General features: G+C 32.1%; 1 protein-coding gene across 1 annotated transcript; it reads right to left on the bottom strand.

Annotated features, from left to right (window-relative positions):
* Positions 1–1,292: 1,292 nt before the first annotated feature.
* LOC124362891 (survival of motor neuron-related-splicing factor 30-like) lies at positions 1,293–20,283 on the bottom strand. The gene is given in 7 exon segments (XM_046817766.1): positions 1,293–1,477; positions 1,479–1,520; positions 3,882–4,008; positions 7,346–7,483; positions 8,858–8,969; positions 12,737–12,866; positions 19,751–20,283. Coding segments are annotated over 7 exon segments (708 nt in total). The 5' UTR covers positions 19,808–20,283; the 3' UTR covers positions 1,293–1,375.
* Positions 20,284–22,781: the final 2,498 nt, after the last annotated feature.

Raw genomic sequence — 22,781 nt, 5'->3', positions numbered from 1 at the left:
GGCCATCTTCAAAAAATTTGAAAGTGTATCCCTGAGTGAAACTTAAAATTGAGCAAGTTCCAAATTTAAAGTGTGGTGCTAAGTCGTGTAATTAAAAAGTTAGCTATTGGATCACTTTAAAAAACTCACCCTGTATATATATATTTATTTATATACGAGTCAGTGACACTGACTCATGGATAAAGAAATAATCCTGAACAATGTTTACTATGCTACGTGCTGCAAATAGAGAAATATTAATTTACTTATAAGTTACTTATTTGGTCAAGAGATTGCAGCACTTTGAAGCCACAACTGGATAAGGATTAAATTATATAACTGCGCAATATAGTGGGCCAAACGCAGTGACCTGATGAGCTGAACAGCAAAATGGTGAGGGCCACTACGTACGGCCCGCCGAACTGAGGGACAGGAGGAGGTCATAAATCAGTGACCTCCGGCAGCCATGGCCATCTTTGTGGCTAGGCAATATGAGAGCTCAATCATGAATTTAATGCCGATCCCAGAGTTAATTCTTCAACAAAATAATGGAATTGGAATGGAAGTCTCTTTCTCAGCGAACCCATTCACTAAAATTTTCAATATCACGCTCATTCTAAATCACATTCTAGCGCTTCTAAAGAAGATTATTCAACTCGTGCTGGTCTATCCAAGGACCGGTCAGTATTATTGTTACTGTAATAATAAATATAGAATGGGAGAAAGTTTGTGTCAAATTAATTGCCACACTGTTAGCTTTACTTGTATTGTTTGAGATATATAGCTCTCAAATTTAAAATTAAACATGCAGAAAAGTAACAAAATAAAGAACCAGGGCAGTGAACTTTACTTGACTTTTGCTTGTTCAATAACATGACTATTATCTCAAGGATAATAAAGTCTTGTCTGAATCGAATTATATTGCGTAATCCAGTAATAGTTTCTTAATAAGTAGTGAGCTTCGGTGTTGTTAAATACTAGTAAAATGTACTTAATTTTAAAGTATCTCATCACATCCAGACTTGAAAATTATATGAAATATATTGCAAATTTAATTCAGTACCTTGATTAAATATAAATAACAGTTTTATAAAATAATTTGAAAAATTTCAGACATTTAAAGCCACACCATTGGTAACTGTCAAAAATTTAACACGGTAGATTAGAAAGGTTTCTTTCATTTTTTGTATAGGTAACAGTGCTTTTAACCACAAAGTTAATTGTTCAGTAACAAAATGAATGCTATCAATATTAAGTTAAATAATGTGTATATAAAGTGTTCTAAGGATAGTTCTGTGAGGGATACAATGTAATACGATTTTTAAAAACATCAAATTTATTATCACACTTTGTACACTTAACATCTAGTTTTTACAAAAAGTTTAGATACAAATAATTAAACTCCTTTCCTCCACTTCTCTGCAGATGTAAATTCTGTCATGCCCTTCCCACTGACACCACAGGTTCCAATTCCAACTCGTCCATTCACGTTGTCCGGGTGATGCAAATATACTCTTCCTTATTATCCCTTTTTTTGATGACTGCAACAAAATACACTCACAATTAGATTGTTTTCTAAATGCTTTTATTTGTTATTTATTGATTTTTAACACTCTGACTACCAAGCGGCGCTGTGTCTAATGCTGGCAATAACACTGTGACCATTGGTAACGAACGTGTTAAGTAACATAACAGGTAAATATGATAATACAAACAAGAAAAATAATTAATAATAAGTAGTATACCTAGTTAAATTTCATTAAACTACCACATGTCATTTTAACCATTATATTGGTAGTAATTTATTATAGTAGTAGGTGACACGTAACATTTTTAAAATTCATATACAATCATGCTGTACATTATTTTATTCAGACTGAAATGGAGATTATTTATAAATTTTGTGTGGAAGCACAAAAAAGCATGGAAATTATAAAATGGAGAAGTCCGTGCCATGAAAATGTATTGTTGGTGAAAAAATGTATGTAGTCTTTAAACCTATGTCTTAATATATTAGAGTTTTATGTAGTTTTAATGTATTAGCTTGAACTGTGAAATAGTAGTGAGGCATTATGCAAAAAGTAAAAATACGATGTACAAAATCACTTTTAGTGCGTATCCATGAAGGCATGTATATTTTGCTTCTTTTTATAAAAAGAAGAGGCTGATCCCTTTTTAACCCTCCAACAGATATCCGTTGATATGGATACCCGCTTAATCTCATTTGTATAGTACATAAACAATCGAGTATCAACACGATTCATATACTATTAGAAAAGTAAAGAGTTGCCGAACACAGCACTGGTTTTTTAATTGTTCTATGACAATAGTTATTAGTTCCACACACTTTTTTGTTTTTGTAAGTATTTTATAGTTTTATAACAAAATATTTCTATATCTATATATGTATTTAAAACAAAATTTGTGACCTTTTAGGTTATTATAACATTTTGCAAAACCCAAAAACATTATTAAATTAACTGTCTCATCAAGTAAGTACCCATTTTTTAAAGAAACGTATTATAAAAATTATGATTTCTACTAACCATACAATACTAAAAACCTTGGATTTAATCAAATTATTTATTATAGTGTTATTTAGTTTATTGTAAAAATAATAACAATAATTTTTCCAAATTTGTATGTTTTTTAACTGAAAATCACGCTTCTTGTAGTACTTTCTGTTTTGCACTAAAACTAATTTATTTACCCAAAAACTTACACAAAACTATCCATTTTCTGAAACTAGAATAAATTTGTGACCTTTAGCTTGGAATTTTAAATCTATATACTGAACTATATTTTCCAGGCACACCCCCCCTCGTTTTTAAATACAAATAAAAAAAAATTCAAATTATAATTGTTACTTATTACCATTAATTAATTGGTACTTATTATCATTGCATTCTACTGTTCATTATGAACAGAATAATACCAAATACAGTTATTTTCGCAGTAAAAAATTGTACAGATTTTAACGGTTTAGCGTTTAAGGAAAATACTAAGGGTAGTTGGAGGTATTTTTAATGAGGGTTAAGCCCTTATCTGGCCCATGCGAGTATCTTACCAACAGAATAAGGGGGAGAATTGATACAGTAAAAGGCTAAGGTAAAAGCCTTTGTACCAAAAGCATTACTCTAATTTAATGGTTACTAACATAACAGTTATAAATATACAGAGATATATTGAATTTTACTTTGCCACTAAGAATGAACACTTTCAGCTCAATCCAAAATAATGGAACAAATGTTTGAAAATGAGATGAAGTTACAAATTAGTACTTTGGTATTATCTGGAGGTCACTCTGTCCCTGTCTACTACTAGTTATTACACAATATAAGTAAGTTTAGATTAGGTTATCATATTATATTAATTTCAGTAACATAGTTAATCTTAATTTTTATGAGTGCTTACTTGATCTGAGCATGAATTTGGGTACTGTCTCGAGGGATGTTTTTCTTTTTCTGCAGAAGTGTGGGCTAGCGCCAAAGTCCACACTGATGAAAAGGGGCATTTCCGATTGGTACTTTCCCGTTCTCAGATCGTCCGTCATCTGATGTCAGGAAAGTTGATCTGGGATGTAATCTGAGATCGGGAAAGTACCGATTAAAAATGTCCCTGGCTATCATTCGGCACCACCCTGCATGCTTGTATTTACCTACTTATATACCATAATGACAAGTAGTAGATAGGAACCAAGTGGCCTCTGGATAACACCAAAGTACCGTTACATCACCAACAATAAACAATCATACCATCCATAATAGGGTGCAGGAACTGATACTTTCAATGTTACCTGAATGAAGTCTGAAAATATCAAAATTTAGCACTATAAAATATTAAGCAGTAAAACTTGAAGCAAAGATATGTATTAAGTTATTTGCCATTGGTGTGTAAATTACCTTGTTGCTAAATGCCAGCCATTTATTCTTTTCCACTTCTCTTTCTTCTTCCAATTGTTTGTACCTCTGCAGTTTCTTCTGCTTCTTCTTCTTCTGATATTCTCGTATTTTTGAAAGAGGTTGTTTCCTAAAAACATTATAAATATGAAATAACAGAGAATTTCTATTCATACACATTAACTAAACTATACTTTAAATCTGCTCAAAATTATCAATGTGGTTTCAATTTTAAAGAATGATTAAAATGTTTAACCCTTTGCACGCCAGCCTATTTTCCAAAAGTACTACCCAGAAACGCCAAGGGCATTTTCAGCAGTTTTGCAAGCTTTCACAAAATGTATCATAACTTTTTTATTTTTGAACAGATATTGATGATTTCCTTACCATTATTTTTTTTATGAAATGCCCTTGTTCAGTTGGTAAATTGTAGTTGCATAAAAGTAATTTAAACTTATAAAAAAATTAAAAATTAAGAAAAAAAATTAAAATTTCCAAAAAAAATTTTTTTTAGCACAAATAAGTGGTTTAAAAAATAATGTATGCTGATTTCCTGTTATATCCTAGTCAACTATATATACCCCTTAACCTAATTACAAAAGTTCAAAAGCCTATCTTATATAGAAGTCCAGTTATGACTTTTTTCACTAAATGTGACACGGGCACAGTTTTTGTAAGTTGCATGGACGTTGTATGTAATGTTACAATATATTCACAAATCAATATTTTTCACGGTACTTGTAGAAAATTTAATTTCGAAGAGAAAGATGTAAAATAAGTCTATAATAGACAAACGCAAACTTTAAAAAATAATCCTTAATTAGATGTATATAGAAACAAACATGATACAACGAAAAAACAACTTTTTAATTACAATATTACGATTATCAATTGATAATGGGGTCGGATTCCGTTATATGCCCCCAACGCTTAAACTTTTTTCAATTAACTTAGAATGTTATAAAACTATGTAATAGAGTAACAGAACTAACATTCCATCAATCAACAAGCATTTCCAGGTATTGCGATCGGTATTGTTGTCGCTGTTATCTTATCTTTCTCGAGAATCCCGATTACGGCCGCGCGGCAATCACATGATTATTTACGTTTTTTGCATGGTACATAATTGCCTTTCCATTACAATTTAATTTATATTTCTGATCAGTCCCTCTAGAATTTGATATTTTACTGATAGGTACTACCTCGAGGGATGTTTTTCTTTCGTTGACATCAGCGTGGGCTTCGGCAGCACCTTCGATCGGAAGCACTCGCATTTTGGGTGGCGGAGTGTGATCAAGAATAAAAACAAGTTTTGTGTGTTTTTTTTCAATAAAGAGTTTAGTTTTTGATTGGTAATGTTTGTTTATGTTTAATTTTTGTGTTTGGAGAAATCTAGGGGTAAAACACGGAAGTACAACAAAGCGACGCACCAGCTGAACGGGCGGCGAGACTCTGCAATCACGTTATCTACTAGACCGTTCGACTTTGACCTCTGTCTGAGGATGGGGAAGGGTTTGCGATAAGACAATTCCTGTTTTATACTGACGAAATATTGTTCTACGCTAATCTAGTAATCAGTAGAAGCAAAATGTCAAATAACGATTCATGTCTAGGTGTGGTCGGTATAATCACAAAGTACCAATAAGGTACGGGTGTGGTCAGTATAATCCCAAAGTACCAACAAATCTAATAAAAGGGGCATAATAAAAATGCCCAATGCCCTAACAACAAAAGTAATGAGAGAAATACAAATGTAAACAACGCACAGCAACACGAACGTAACCTCACTCTCGACCAAACAATCCAACAGCTGCGAAGCTCAAATACAACCAAACAAACAGTCCATAAAGGAATAAACTACTTTGTGGTTTCAAAGCAGCTAATCGGCTATCAATTAGTCAAAATTTCGCGGCAATCAGATGAACTATAAGAAAATTACAGGCGAAAAACGTGACGTACCTATATTACGGCGATTTTCAGTTGAGTAGCCGACGGCCGTAATATAGGTACGTTGGCGTGCAAAGGGTTAATCTGTTCTAGTTCAATGATGTTTTACAACAAAATAGATATTTTATAATCTTTTCATCTCAAAATTAACTTTAAAATTCTAAGTATGAACTTGAAGCTACAGCATTGATTTTGCATAAAATTTTAGATTCAATTTTATTTAAGTCAAATGCAAAAAAATACAGGTAACTGAGAGTCTATATTTTAAAATTTTGCAACAACGAACTAATGAATATATATTTTACACATTTTGTAAGTTTGTATTTGCGGTACTCAAATGTACTTTCCTGTGACAAAGTGGAACCCAATAGTTGTTTTTTAGTAAAAAAAAAGGTTGAAAGCTGATGATAAATACATAAGCTCAGTTTGTCAAAAATGTAATACTGGGTAGTTCTTCTGGAGACAAAGAATTCCAAACAGCAATACAGTGTGTCATTTGATTGCTAAATTCCAGAGTAAGGGTTCTATAGCAGGTGAATCAAAAGTGGTTCTCCTAGTGTTTAGTCTGGGAATAAATTACTCAATATTTCAGATGACATGTCCACAAGTCTTGGTAAATTCAAATAAAACTCTGGCAGGAAACTGATATTAATATCAGAAATGCGTATATAGCTAAAAGAAAAAAGTTAAAACTTTTCCAATACAAAATGAAAGTCATGTAAGAATGTTAAAATTCTACTGATCACAGCAAGAGAAACACTATTACAAATGGTTGAATAATTTTAATCAAACAAAATTAAATTAAATTTATTAATAAAGCATTTTTAATCGATGGGACATAAATCTATTTATGTAGAACTTGCAAAATTCTTGTTTGTAATGTGCTATAAATCTGTTCCTGAGGTTAATTCTGTTAAACATAGAGTTTGTCTTATGATTTCTGGACATAAGACTGTGTACTTATTTCTCTTATTTTTCCAACAGTAAACACAATTATATTGCACTGTAATTCTGAATCCATTCATAAGCAAATTTGAGTTAGGTGAAATAATGATCAGTTACTTTCAACAAACTGGTGCAACTACTCATACATCGTATGTTTCAATGATACTCCTTGTGGTTGATTTTGGTGACTGCAAAATGTCACAGGGGCCCTGGGATCCATGATTGCCTGATCTGTCAACACTTGACTTTTTCTTGTGAATACAAAAAAAGTAACTGTCTACAATAAATGGCCAAAACCCATTAATGGATTGGAAATTGCCATGTTTACTTTCACTGCTTTTATTACAAAGTGTGTTTTAAAATAAGATTAGACTAATTGAATTGAGAAAACAACAACAGAGAAGACACTTTCAACATTTAATGTGAAGATATAAAATGTTTAACATTTTAAATTTTAGAATGTATAAAATTGAATAAATGTATAACTTCTAATTTCTGAACCATCCAACTATTCATCCCCTATGGCCGAAAAAGGATTTGCCATTTCGATCTAGGCTCAGTACAATAGTACTTACTTCAGTTTGGAATTGCTTTCTTGACCATGAGGTAGTTCTTTGATAAATTCCAGAGTTGTAACTTGAGCACTTCTGTATGAGTCGAATATCACAGAAACTTCATCACCATCAATACTTTCGATGTTGGCTTCATAATATCTGCAACATTATTTATATTTTCATATTTTTAAAACCATACAACATTGCAATACTTAAAGCAACGTAAGATTCATTACTGATAGAAAGATTTCTAAAACGTAAGATAAATAAGACAAGATTTCTCTTTCATACTGATTTGATAGATTATCTGTGAGTTACAATTTTTGTTTACAAATAATTTCAGTTTCATAAAAGTTTAAATCGCATTCTGAAGCATGTATACCAAAATTGTTAAATTCTGTTTATGCTCACAACTCTTAATTTTTTACCTACTGAGAAATAGTCAATCAATGTATTTTATATTTTTATTTATATTGAAGTACAAAATTATTAAGATTTTGCCTAATTTAATATTTTTTAACTACTGAATAAATTCGTGAGGTAGGAGAAAATTTCTTGTGTATTTTTAGAGGTTGAGAATTAGTGAAACAAATCAAATTTGCATTCTTACTATTTTGACTTAACACAAGTGCAACTTAATATTATGCATTATACAATAGTGTAGTGAATCTGTGGTGATATTTAAATTAAATTTAATATATATAACATTTACAATTAATTAAAAAAATATATAATATCATATAGAAATAGAAATTGTATAGTAAAAATGTCTTACTAAAATAGAATATATATAGCCTAATAAATTGGGTTACATACCTTATTTGTTTGTAAAGTACTCTAAAAATGTTCCTAAACATTATCCATGAGATTATTTGCAATATTTTTTGAATTACCAACAAAACTTTTAATTTGCTTAGCAGTTTTTGATAAACCTTGCAAATATTTGCTTAAATCCATTGTCTACTTTGCTAAAAATAAGTAGCTGGTACCAAACTGCTTTTCTGTATAAAGAATGTAAACAATAGAATTTTAAAAATTGAATTAGAGGCAAAAATATTTTTACTGCCCACTCACTGTAAATTTATGTATTGTGTTTATCACAAATTTGTATTATTATCTGTAATCTTATTTTTACTAACTTTGTACTATGAATTTGTAATTTAATAGAATTAAATGTATATGACTTGAATTTATAAATAATTTTTAAAATACTTTCAAAAGAAAATTATATAGTAGTATTTGCCAAAAATTAAAATAAATCTTCATAATAAACTAATAATTTGCAATTATTAGTATAGAATAATTTATGACACTCAAAAAGATATTAAATGTGATAGTATTTGTTCCTTCTTATTATTTACGTTATGCTTTCCAAGCTCTTGAAAAAGAGCCGATGCTACATTTTTTTACAATCACATACAGGATTGAATACACACATTATTGTAGTAATGCTTACCGTAAAAAATATTATTTTAAAAGCAAATTTAATATAACAATACAGTAAACTTAAAATATATTAAGAAGAATACTAACTGTCCATCTTGACTCCACAAAGCCAAACAGCGATCTCCAGACTTCCATTCATGTTTCTTGCCTGACAGTGTGGCTTCTGATATCGCATCTTCAAAATCACCTTCGGACGTTTCTGCAAGAATAATATCGGTCTTTAGTTTTATAATATTAATTACAACAACGTACATCTACGCCAGGGACTAAAGGACTCAAGCTTGCATTCAGCAAGTTGATTGTAAATTAAAGAATTATTTTTAATTCTGTTATTGAACAAAGAATTTTATAGTAAACTAAATTAAAAACTTGTTCCCATTTTACATTAATATCAGTTGCTTGTTTTATAACTTTAACTTGCATGTGAAACTTGGTACATCAAAATTCTAAAAACTATCAGTTTTATGATTATTATAAACATACTTTTAAATTAAAGTATCATTTATGTATATAAAAAAGAAATAAGTATACAGGGTCTTTAAAAAGAAATCACCGGTATTACACTTATTAATTGTGATTATGAAAACATAATTTACTGAAACAGTAATGAGATAGGAGAACCTTATACAAAGCATCTTCGAAAAGTAAGTACCATTTCAATATGCTGCTAAAGCCACTTTCTACTTCTCTGGCAGATTTCATACTGCCAAGATAAAGAAAATTAAAATATTACTGATATCCAATTTTGAAAACATACATAACAATGGATTGGTTTTTGTTCTACTTCAGTGGTATGTACATTGGCCACAGAGACTGGATCAGTCGGGATTGTTCTAGACTGTTTACCCTCCACTCTAATGAACATGTAAAAGGGACCGTTGTTTCACCGTATCAGAAATCGAACATATGACATTTTTCAGTATTGATTATCTAATCAACTTTCATCATGGCATGGTTAGGAAACTTATTGCAGATAATAACATCACAAAAATGATGCTGTGCAGTGCCACATAGAACAAACAATGTCTCAATTCAACTCTGAACAATAACTGCTCCAATGGCAAAGACAAAAGTTTATGTGATACAAACAAGTATTTAAATGTATAGATACACAAACAACTGATGTTCAAATGTGTATGCAAAATAAATTAACTGTTACTCAATTTTAGTCAATGGATTTCCTTTGGTTTGTACCACAAAAAATATATATGAAGACAATTGACCAGCCAATCGGGACTAAGAGACAACAATTTTGCATATTTTCCCAGTTATCTGTTTTTTGAAAAATTTGTTTGATTGTATATCAGCATTAGGAACAAGTACATGAACTATGTGTTTTTTTTTCATATTTATAAGACTAAAAAAAGCGAAATCGTGATTAGTTATAAAATTATACATGATACAAGTACAGCAGAGTTATACTGATCCAAACCTCCCTAATCAATACAGCCGAAAATCTAAACCAATACAGTGTTTTTTTACATACGTCTTAGGGTTTTAAGATGGCGGCAATTCAAAGTTAGGAAAATGTCCAGGTATTTAGCATTATAGCGCAATGATCAAATATGCTGTTTAAATATGGTGGCCGAAAGTAAAACAAAAAGGTGGGTAAAGGTGTCAAGAGGGTACAGTCTTCAAAGGCTAACTTGTGTAAGAATCACGGTCCACTTTAGTGCTTCAAGCTCTTCTGGGATACACTCCTCTGGGGCAGGAGGTGAAGGAGAAAGCCGCATTAAATGCAATGAAGCTTCTGAGCAAAAAGGCGATTAAGCTTACTTCCTCAGAACATGATAATAAGTCAGGAATTTCCTAAGGCTGAAAAAAGCCAACGTGTCAGAGAGTATGGTTAAGAAATACTCCTTTGGAAAACGCTTTGCTACAGCTTTATTACCTTGATATTTGAAAAAGGCAAAGAATACATTTTTGTTAAATTGAATTGTTGCACAAAATGTTTAATATGATACTGACATAGTTTGTTGTGTTTATGAATTGTGAATGCTTTATTGTATTTCATGTGATTAGAATTATTGTTTTTAGAATTATGTGTTTTATTTCCCATTGATAATTTGTGTTTATTTACAATCATTGTTACTTAAAAATCATGTATTACTATAATTGACCATGTCTATTTTTAAATAGAGTATGGTTGGTTTTGTTTAGTGTAGTTTTGAAAAAACCATATTTTCGGACAACTGAGTAATCAATTTATTATTCTTGTAATTGCTTTTTACACTTTTCAACAATTTTTAAAACCCTATGTGTTAAGCATGTAATTTTTTAATATTTTGTGCATGTTAAAAACATAACTACGACTTGATGTAATAGTTTATAGTTGGAAATACCTACGGTGTTATATCACAAGTAAAAAAATTATTGTGGTATATAAAACTTATAAAAATGTATTATATTTTAGTTCATGTTCAACAAAAAATATAAAATAATGCCACATTTTTTTAGTTTTCTAATTACTTTGTGCTCAGTATAAAGCCTAACTAGTATATTATATAAGCGAAACATATGTAATAGTCCAATAAGTTGATAAAATACATTTTATTGTACTTCATATTATACAGAAGTCACTCCTCTGTCTATTATTTGTTATTTTATTACACAATATAACTAGGTTTAGATTAGGTTATCATAAATATGTTACTAGTAGAACCAAAGTTAAAGTTGACCTTTACAAGCGCTCACGTGACCTGAGCTTGAATTTGGGTGGGGGATCAAGGGATATTTCCCCCCCCCCCCCCCAGAAGTGCAAGGTGGAGCCAGGATCCACCGATGCCCGTACTAATAGCTAGAGGCATTTCCATTAGGTACTTTCCCGACCTCAGATCTCATGCCAGATCATCCAACCTACATATGTTACATAATAGCAAGCAGTAGATAGGAACAGAGTGACCGTATAATACTAAAATACTTCTCTTTAAAACCATGCATTTTTTCTAAAAATGAATGCAAGTTAGTAGTTGAATGTTGTTTGTCCTTTAGGAAACAACAGGATCCAGAAAATTCAAGTGGGAAGCATTAAAGTGCCCAGTTTGTGAAAAATCAATTTCATCTGCACCACATTTTTTTAGCTCTGCAGTGTAAAAAATTGTTATTTGCAAATCAAAACAAGTGTCTCCCTGTAGCACCTTCATACAAGTCCTGGCCTCATCATTGCCTTGCCATGCCCAAAGTAAATGTCCTTAAGAAAGGACACTTTTGGTTCTAGTAAGAAAATTAACTATTATATTCACAACAATTTGTAAAATCTTACTCTAGCATCAAAAACTGCATTTAAATATATGGCCACAGTATTGCCAATCTCCAGGAACATTGAAAAAAATATATACCCAATTATCTGTTTTTATTTAACCAGCGTTACAATAACAAACAAAAAACCAATCATATACTCTTTTTTAATGTTACATTAAAAAATGTTTAAGCTTTACAACATGACCTAATAACAAGAAATCTACCTTCCTTCATACCATATTTTTTTTAATTTAGCCATTCATATACAGAATTCACCTTTTTTTGCCCATAACTTAATTATTCCCTTTAATACCATTGTTCTTTTCTACAGATAAAGAATGGGTTGGATGCTATGGTTTATTATGCCATGTAGAAAATTCTCTTTATAATGCAAGAATCCTTAACTATCAGTTTTCATTCACCTCATTTAGAGACGTTTAGAATGAAATCAAAAGAACTAAACTGGTAAAAAAAATTGGGAGGTTTTTTTACTTACAGCGTATAACAAACAAGGCGAACTAAGCAGTTTTATTCCTATTTCAAACACTGAATTCTATACTTTTAATGCTTCAGAGCTTCTTTAAATCATACAGCTATATAGTTTTTAAATAAGAAAATAAAACTACTTTATTAAGGGATCAGTGATAATAATCTTTAGAGGCTTTTAAACAAGTACATTAAAAGAAGATACAGATACACAGAAAGAAATTATGTTTATTTACTTACCCTTTAGTTTCTGTTCTTCTAACAACTGTGTTTTGATCAGTTCACATGTCAGTTGGATTACTTCCTCAAGATCAGTTTTGAGTTTTTGTAATTCTTCGTTTTCAGGCTCTGTAGTTAAAGCAGCCTCTACCTGTAACACAGTAAACACTTTATTCCTATTACTTGCATACAAAGTCTGTTCAAAAAGAAGTCTAAATTTGTAAAAAGGCTGGATATCATTCTAAACAACCTTGTTACCATGTTAGGAGCAGCTATGCTTTAGGACATATTCCAAGGAACTGGAGAATGGCATTAGTGGTGTTTGTGCACAAAAAAGGCAGAAACTCCTCTCTACTTAATTCATATAGTCCGATCAGCCTAACCTCCTTCAAGGTGAAGACTACGGAAAAAATAATAAATAGACACATAAGAGATGTTGTTACCTTACTGAAAACCCCCTTAGTCTATATCAGCATGTTTATGCAGAAGGCAAGTCCACCACTACCGCACTCCACAGTTTATTGGAATAGAAGAGGTGAAAGACACCTTCAAAGAAAAGGAAGTCCAGGTCAATGTTTTTATGCACAATGAAGGGCTTTCGATCTAATTACTTATGAAAAATGGAGGAGGCACTGGAAAGGTTTGAAGTCCCAACAGATGCTGTCAAATGGATTGTACCCCTCTTGAAAAGTTGACAAGTTAGCGCAAAGCTCAAAGAGGAATCGGTTACAATCACAGCCCGGAAAGAGTGCCCCCAAGAAGGGGTATTGGAATTCCTACATCGAGAACATAATATCCAAAGCAACAAAGGCTCTTGAGGCCAGCAAAGACTCTTTAAATATAAGTGGGGCCTAAAACACAAAATGATACACTGGATCTATGAAGCCATAATAAAACCATAGTGGTAGAAAGCAGAACAGAAAACCGCAGCAAAGAGGCTACAGTCTTCAATGACTGGTATGCATAAGTATAACTGGAGCTGTCTGTGATCTCCTGTCCAACACAGACACTTGAAGAAGTATTGGGATACTCTCTATATGGCAGGAGGTGAAGAAGATGGCGCAATATGTGCATTGAAGCTTATAAGTAAAAAGCTGATTAAGCAGACTACCTAAGAAGGACACATGAAAATAACACAGGTATTCACCTGAAGCTGAAATGATAAATGTCTCTGACGTTATGGTTAAGATACACTCCTCTGATACAGTATATCTCGTCTCTATTAAAAATAGAATGGAAAGGAGGCCTACCCTACTAAAGGTGTTTTGAAGTACTATACTGATGGATCACGCCTAGATCATAGGGCAAGGTTTTGGGTATATGGTCCAGGGACAAAACTATTAGTGCCTACTATTAGTTGAGAAACATGCCACAGTTTTCCAAGCGGAAGTTATGAATCATGTGCCAGAAGGCTAATACTATCAAAGCTAAAAGGAGCAGAATACCTATATTATCAGACAGTTAAGCAGTTCTAAAAGCGCTTTACGCATGCTCCTCTGCAGTATGGGAATATAAAAATGCACTGGAAGAACTGGTAAAAAGAAACAAGTTTACCTTCGGTTGAGTGCCAGGCCATGAAGGAATTCAGGGAAACCAGAAAGCGGACAACCTTGCTAAATTAGGTGCAGAAAACCTTCTAGTAAGTCATAGCCAGGCTGTGGAGTGGCCATCTCCTACAGCAATGCTGTCGTAAAAGATTTGGATAGGACGAGACCCGAAATTTGGAGCAGTACCTCATAATTAAGGCAATCGAAAATGTTTATCTCTCCTTATGCAAAAGGATGGTCAGTGCTCCTTGAATTAAGTAAAGAGGATATACGATTAGTAATAGGGATGTTGGCAGGACATGGCGACTAGAAATAGTAATATTACACTATGGAATGTTATTATGCGATATAAGTAGGTTTAGATTTCATTATCGTAAATACGTTACTAGCGGTACCAAAGTTAAGAATAACGGATAACCTTTACAAGCGCTCAGGTGATCTCATCTTGAATTTGGATACTATCTCGAGGAATGTTTGTCTTTATTTGTCAGAAGTGCGAGGTGGCACCAGATCATGTTAGGCAATCTAGGACGTGATCCGAGGTCGGGAAAATACCGATCAGAAATGCCCTGTCCATTAGCACGGCTTCGGTGGCGCCATCCCACACTTCTGGCAAAAAAAGAGAACCATCCTTCAACCATGTGTTACCTAAATTCAAGCTCAGGCTACTTGAACGCTTGTAAAGGTTATCTTTAACACTTATATTTATAATACGTACGTATGTACAGCGAAATAAAAGATAGTAGATAAGGACTGAGTAGCACCCAATAATTATGTTGTATAGTGTAAATTTGAATTAACCAGTTTATAATTTTACTATTTTATCAGTCTAACTGTTACATTATAGGGAATTACATTTTTATATACTAACAAGTTACTCCGGTAACAGGTTACTGGAACGTAGCACCGAAACACGTTATTTTGTATTAGGTTATAGATAAACAACAGTATTTCCCGTCTCTAGCAGCTCTTACTCAAATACCATACACATTATTCAACTATGATTAAATTAATTTGGAACAATAATATATAACTGAATTACGTTATAGACTTTTAAGATTGTATTATAGTGAAGCTATATTTTTAAATAAAAGAAATATACACATTTTAGATTATAGAAAATAATACAAATTTGTTTATACCAAGTTTCAACAGCGTAGTAGCCTACATACAATTAATACTTAACAGAGTAAACATGTATGACAGTATTTAAATTGTTCTAATCGATAGTTGGATCATTCGAGTGCTGGACGCTTATCATGCTGCAGCCTTAAAAGCTGTGTTTATTCATAAAATGCAACAAACAAAACTATGCAACATCTAAGCTTAATTACTTTTTACTCTCCGATAAACATGTAGGACAGCTTCTTACTTTATGTATTTATAATACGTACATAAGTATTTACCTACTAATACAACCTAATAACAGATTAGTAACAGATAGTGACAAGAGTGACCTCCTTCTCGCAGACATTGCTTCCTTTTGGGAGGCAGAAAACAAAAAAAAACCGATCGTCATACTGATGTAGAATCTTGGAGCATTGGAATAACTATTTATTGTAGTATCACTAGATAAAGGAATACGACATTTTCCAATATATAATTTTTTATTTTGTGCAAGGCCTTTCTGAATCAAAGATTCCATCATCAGGCACTTCACAAATTATCAAATGTTTACATTTTTTATTAAGGCCTTGTACAAAATAAAAAATTATATATTGGAAAATGTCGTATTCCTTTATCTAGTCATACTGATATTTAATTTTCATAGTGAGTCAAATAAAGACTGTATTCTCTACTAATATAATGTTTAAGGTTTCCGGTAAGAAAAACTGTTGCAAAAATGGTGGATTACAGATAACACCAAAGTGGCTTTATCAGAAATTCCATGCAAATGTCAACCTTTTACCAACATTTTGATTTTAATCTAATTATTGTAATTATTATAGGGTAAGTTGGTTGTTGTAAAGATCAATTCAGATTGGTAAAAATCAAAGTTCATATCAAATTTATAATTATTTTTTGTCATCATATCATTTTGTCATATTAAATAACGATCTTGGTTCTTTTTTCCTGCAGACAAAGCCTTGGTAAAGCAGTTGTCCGAATAAAAGTAAAAATTATATTAATAAACAACTAGAAACATTTTCATCAATTTTCTCTTTAACGTCACATTCTTATAATACTAGGCACTCTAATAGAGTGGGGACCTCTGTTACCATTAATTAAGTCATATTCAAATACTTACTCATTTCAAATATCTCTGGACCTTATTTATAAATATATGTAACAAATTTAGTTATTTTAGTTTATTCGAATCTGTGTCAATTGAAATTGTCAAACATAAAGTTAATAATTTTCTACTGAATGTTGGACTTGAAGAGGCCGAGACCTTTTTACTGTCCAAGTTTGGACTGTCAAGAACATTTGTTGTACTGACCGTTTACTTTTGATGGTGGTTTACCTATGACTAACTACTACAGTAGACATTACTAAATACAAAATTACTAAACTTACTCTTATTAGACCTTAATTTTCCTTTCACAACTTTCTTCGGCAGTAAACTTGAAAAACCGTATTGACAGCTACTGTAATACACTGATTGCGATAAATGTTTAAATTGAATAGAGACTACAATAGCTTTTACTGTGAAAGATATGTCAGTGGTACATTCCTTGGAGATTAGTTGTTATCTACATCCTATTAATTAATAATATGACTCCAGCCTACGGACAGGCTGCTTGCCTATGTAGGCTAATTTCCAAACATAAGTTATTTAAATTATTTTCTGTACATGTATTAATTATCAATTCGGTATTTATTTACAATACCGTGACCATGAAAAATGGACTTTTTTTTCATGGGTTGGGCATTTATAGCCAAGAATTATTATCACAGGTGCATATAAACTGGGGGGAAAGTATATCATTGTATTATATTGATGCCTTTCGGCCATTATTACATTAAGAATGGAAAATAACCGACAAAATTTTGTCGAACAACACTTGGAGTGTTAAGGATCAGGGGCATCACGTGATCTGGGATTCGACTTTTGCAAGCTCGAGTTAATTTTTTTTTCTAAAAGAGCAAGCAGTGCGCAGCACTGCGCAGCGGGCAGGCATCGTTGACAGGATTAACGTCATCATTTCAGTAAAATTGCCAGAGGTACTGTCAAAAACAGAGTTTTCAGAGGATTTCAAAAAATCGTAACTCCTTTGATTTTCGTTGCCGACGAATTTTTTCTTCACTATTGTTTTCAGGAAAAATTGTAGTTTTCAGGGAAAAAAAATTAACATACCTTTCCATGGTCACGATTTTGTAAACTGATACCATCAATTCATATACTAAGTATATATTATTAATACTAATTGTAATGGTATTGTAATTATAACGGAAATAAACAATTTCTTTCATTTTATTTTAAAAAAAGTCTTGCCATAAAGTCAAAAAGAAAAAAAAGCTGTGGTCAAAAAATTGATGGTACTTTCTGATTAAACGGAGGCCACCAATAATAAACGGGATTTAGCAACATATTGTGGTGGGCAATACACAATAAATACTAACAGTTAGGTTAGGTAAGGTAAGGTTAGTGAACCTAAATAGCCTAACCACATCAGCCGCAGCGTGCTTTGAATATGTGGCCTCTGTTTAATCAGAAAGTACCAAATTGATTTATGAGTTTTTCAGCTGATACTAACTTCTTTGTTAGAGTTAAAAAAGAAAAGGCCTCTATTATTTCTAAAAAAAATGAAAAAATTGAAAATGTTGAACTGAAATTCCGGACATCCAGTAGAGACATTATTTCCGAGCTTCAACATGCTACCCTGGTAGCATTTTTAGTGGGAGAACTGTAAAATCTGAACTGTGGCCTGAAAACAATCAATACTCTGCAGACCAAAATCAAATGACATAGGCCTAGCTAAAGAGCCCTTTCGAAAAACAAGATTACATTATAAAGATGTGTATTCCAACTCTGAGAAAAATGAATTGGTAACAAAAGATGTAAAGAAAGAAGAAGTTGAAGTTTGGCAGTTTCTTTTGATAGAACTTTAAAGTCAGACAAAAAGCAAAGAAGCTATAAATAAATTGGGATTTCTCAAGGTTCTGTTGAAAATAAGGTCATTGGAGTCATATTTTTAACTGAAGTTAACAGGGAAAACAATATACCACTTGTCCAAAGAAACTATGTACCCTAGTCAGTTTTACTTCAGTATGTGATGTTTTGGAAACTCCCAAAATAATAGAAACTGGTTACAAAATTTATTACAGCTTTTCTAAAGTAATCAATCTTCAGGAACTCATTATACTTGGTAAAATTGTATTATTATGCAATAATTAATTGGCTTAATGCATACCTAATTCCCGTAAGTTAATTTGTTGTATTATTCAATTTATTGTGAAAATAAATCTATGTTTGTAAGCTATATAATGGTGTTCTATGCATAAACCTTAATGGTCCATCTGCGACATGTAGTTCTTTGCACCATTTCTAGACATACTAAAAATAAATTTTCATGTGAATTTTTTTTGTGTTATGAAAGCTGAATCACACAGTGCTTCTAAAGAATGCTAGCTTTTTCTCATATTTACCAATTAGCCTAAATTCATTAAAAATTGGGTATAAAGTAGAACAATTTTAAGATCGTTGCTTTTTTGTCCTGTCTATAACGCCCTTTAAAACATAGGCTATGCTATTACTTTAAACTTTATTCATTTTACAATCAATATACTGAATGGTACTAAAGTAAAGCTATGCTTACAAATAAATTTTACATAGGCTAAAAAAATATTAAATATAATTATTAACTATACAACTGTCCTGTCCATAACATGGAATGTCCATTATATTGTTTTAGATAACATACTAGCTAACGTAATCCATCCAAGTTGCTAGCATTATCCAAGTGTTTGTACGTTTATATGTTTTAAATTTATTTAGGTACACAGACGTATGGATGAAAAGGGTAAATGTTCTACAACCTCATTATCTGTCATTTAGCTTAACCTCTTTAATCCAATTGAAATAGGTTAATGACATAAAACTTAATATTTTGTTGCCTTTAGTTTAATTTTTACCTCTGTCATACCTTTATGTTTACGGTTACCTTATTTAATGTTTCCCAAACCTAAATGTTTTCAATTCTGCATTACTTCATGCCATAGGCTGGAGTTCTGAACAATTTATAGTGCACTGAATACAGCCTATAGGCTACTGAGAAGGTAACAATAACATGGTTTATGATAAATACCTAGGCTATATATAAATTCTTACACGATTTTGTTATTCTACACATATTTAATACTGAAAATGCCTAGGCCTATTCCTCATTGTTGGCAATCAATAATTGAATCAAAATTTTAACAAAAATGTGCCCTGGGCTATTGAATATTCATAATTAGGCCTAGGCTAATTGTGAGAAACTTGTAATAACAAACTAATTTATCTAAGTGTAGGCCTACATACGATACAAGGCTTGAGTAAACTTACCTGTTGAAGCTGCAGCTTATAATTTTGTAAATTATTCTGTAAATCACTTTCAGCCATTATAACTTATTTATGAACCAGTGTAAATAAATCCTTTATTTAAATGAAATATTTTGTTTTACACGGAAAGCATTAACGCAAAATAAAAACTACTAAGTAGCTTATAACGGATCTGTGATTTCAATGCAATGTTAGTTAAAAATCAAAGAACTTTCCATATTATCGAAGTCAGGTTAATGTCAACTCAATCTCCAATATCTTTCATTTCATAAAGTTTTCGACTTCTGACAAAATAATTTAGTGATTGTATCTTTAATTCTGCCACTTTTTATTACTAAGCCAAATTCTTCAATTTGACTAATGCACTAAAAGAAACAAAAACGAACAAATGTTCTCAATTCAATATCCACTAATCCCTAAATTAACCCACAGCACAGCACAAAACGTCACAGCACAGAACAAAGCCACTGAAGTACTAAGGGAGGACTGAGTGAGACACAAACTCCACATGCAACGCCAGAATGAAGTGATGTGATCGTGATCGCAAGTGGCGGAGAGAAAGAGTGGGGGCAGAGCCGAGCAACACCGATAAATCCCGAAAATTCGTCGACTGGTCAGAGCCAAGACGTGTGTCCAACTGTTCCCCGACATTAATATTTTTATGTTAAAGTTATATCATATTTTTGTACCTTTTTGTAATACCAATAAATAATTTTGTACCACACTAGTCTATATATATAAAAAATGAATGTTTGTATGTTTGTCCTTTATGGAATCGTGAACTATTGGACCGATCATGATGAAAAATTTGTACGTATATGTATTTTTCCACGGAGAAGGTTTATAAGCTATGCCCATCCCTTTCCCGATTCAGGATTCCCGCCCCACTGGTTACAGAAATACCCATAATAAATGCATTGCAGCAAACATATGTTAACGTCTTTTCAAATTTTTAATCAGCTTTCTTTGTAAACATATATTACACTTATAGTTTTAAAGCATAGAGTAAGCTTAAGAGAAACGACAAATTTTGTTTAAACTGTTTTTGCAATCACTGTTAAACATAGACTTTTACTATCCAGATAATACAATTCAAATTTGACGTAAAAATTCACCTTTAACTGCAATATTTATTTAATATAAACCATGCTCATGCTTGATCAGAAGAGTAATGCAGATATCATAATTACTATCTTACGTTGGCTACAAATATAAAGAATGTTAGTTGTTTTTTTTGACAGAAGTATGGTTTCTCAAAACTCCGTGTGTACATATTCTCTCGATCGAGACAACAAAGCAAGCTCAATCGTGGCATCGGAGATATAACTAATTTAATCTAAAATTTATTATAGTAAAAAAAAAAATTTACTAAGTAATATAAGGACTTCGGTTCTTAAGATTTGCGTGCGAAGCCGTGGGTAACAGCTAGATAGAGGCAGGAATATGGTACATACCTTCATAATACGCCCAAGAGGCTCACGATGGAACGACTATCAATTGAGGGCTCTAACTGCAAAAGTCACACTCTCCACTTTTTAAAATTTTACGAAAATAGCAAAAAACTGCTGCTACTTGCATTATAAATAAAGTAACCTTGGTAACCATTATATGTTCTTAGAGTTGGCATTCCATCGAATTAGATTACAACATTTTTTGTATATAAAAGCACTCTAACATAGTGAAAAATGCCTTTAAACTTTGGAGAATGTGAGTTTTGTATTCTCAAACTGGAGAATGTTAGTTTTGCAATAATCCGATATGGAGATTGTTACTTTTGACACCAAACATTGTAGGCTTTCAAAGACAAGAAAATAGTAATAAATTAATATGCTTAGACATAATTACTGGGGATTTATAAGGTACGGTATTAAAACTCATAAAATGAAGAAATCAGAGAACCAAAGTTTTATTGCCTATTCATTTAGGACTTCTGTACAGTATTTTTAAATTTGGTAACAAGGCATCTCTTCGGCTCGTTGGCAACCTTCCTCATCGTCACCAATTACTTCGACTTCAGGGTCATCTAATACATGTCTAAAAAACTCCAGGGATTCATTCTGTCGCCATTCATTTCCATAATGTTTTTTAGTAGAAGAGTGTTTACATCAGCCTTTTTTTCTTCCTTTCCAACACTGTTACCTTTAACAATAGTCACTGGTCTTAATGTTGTTAAGCGCTTCTCCCTCTTTTTACTATACTTCTTGCTGCTTGTTCAGGATTTGCTTTTTAGGCGATAGGTACATTCTTCTTCACGGTCTTCTTGTAACAAACCGTAAAATGCTTGTGATCGTAGCTTGTGGACCCGTTTCTCAACAAGAAGCATGTTTCGCTCGGCATCACTCTTTGTCGACTTTATTTTTTCTGCCAATTCTAGGCAAGTAGAACATACGTCCACCCTAGGTGATCCGAATCCCAAGTTGTATTTTCTATTAAAAATATATCTAAAAATAACTGTCTTTCACTTTAAGGTGATCTTCCGCATTGGTCTGATACATTCGCCAGAGCTTCTTTATATTTAGTTCTGCAGGCAAATATTTCCGGCCACTTCTGTTTGTACAGTAATGAGTTTTTCACTGCACTTTAAACTATTAATAAACGTCATAATACTTTCTTTTTTAGCCACAAATCTGTTACCAGTAGTGTCACCGCCTCTCCTCTCCTTCGCATTTCATGTTTGTAATAAAACCGGTCAGCAATTTTATTAATTCTAAATCTGGAAAATATTTTAAGGCCCTCAGAAAAGTACCCAAACACACCGGAAACCATTTTCTTCTCACGGTTTGTTATGAAATATTTTGCTCTAGCTTGTTTTTTTTTAATATTTTTTTGGTTTTTGGGTCTTCTTCTTCGCTTTATCACGTTCATTGTTATATGCTTTAGAACAAAGTTGTCTTGGTATATTTTTATCATGTTCCTTATAAAAAGCAGAATGAAATCTTCTTATGTCCTTGGGCTGTCAATGATCGGCAAAGTAGGGCGCCTTTGGTGTGGTTACACGTAGGAAAATCCGGAAAACCCTTCGGAGCATATCTGA

This window comes from Homalodisca vitripennis, chromosome 5 (genome assembly GCF_021130785.1).
Source record: "Homalodisca vitripennis isolate AUS2020 chromosome 5, UT_GWSS_2.1, whole genome shotgun sequence".
Lineage (NCBI taxonomy): Eukaryota > Metazoa > Arthropoda > Insecta > Hemiptera > Cicadellidae > Homalodisca > Homalodisca vitripennis.
The sequence above is the reverse complement of the archived record's forward strand: the minus strand, read 5'-3'. Positions and strand labels throughout refer to the sequence as shown.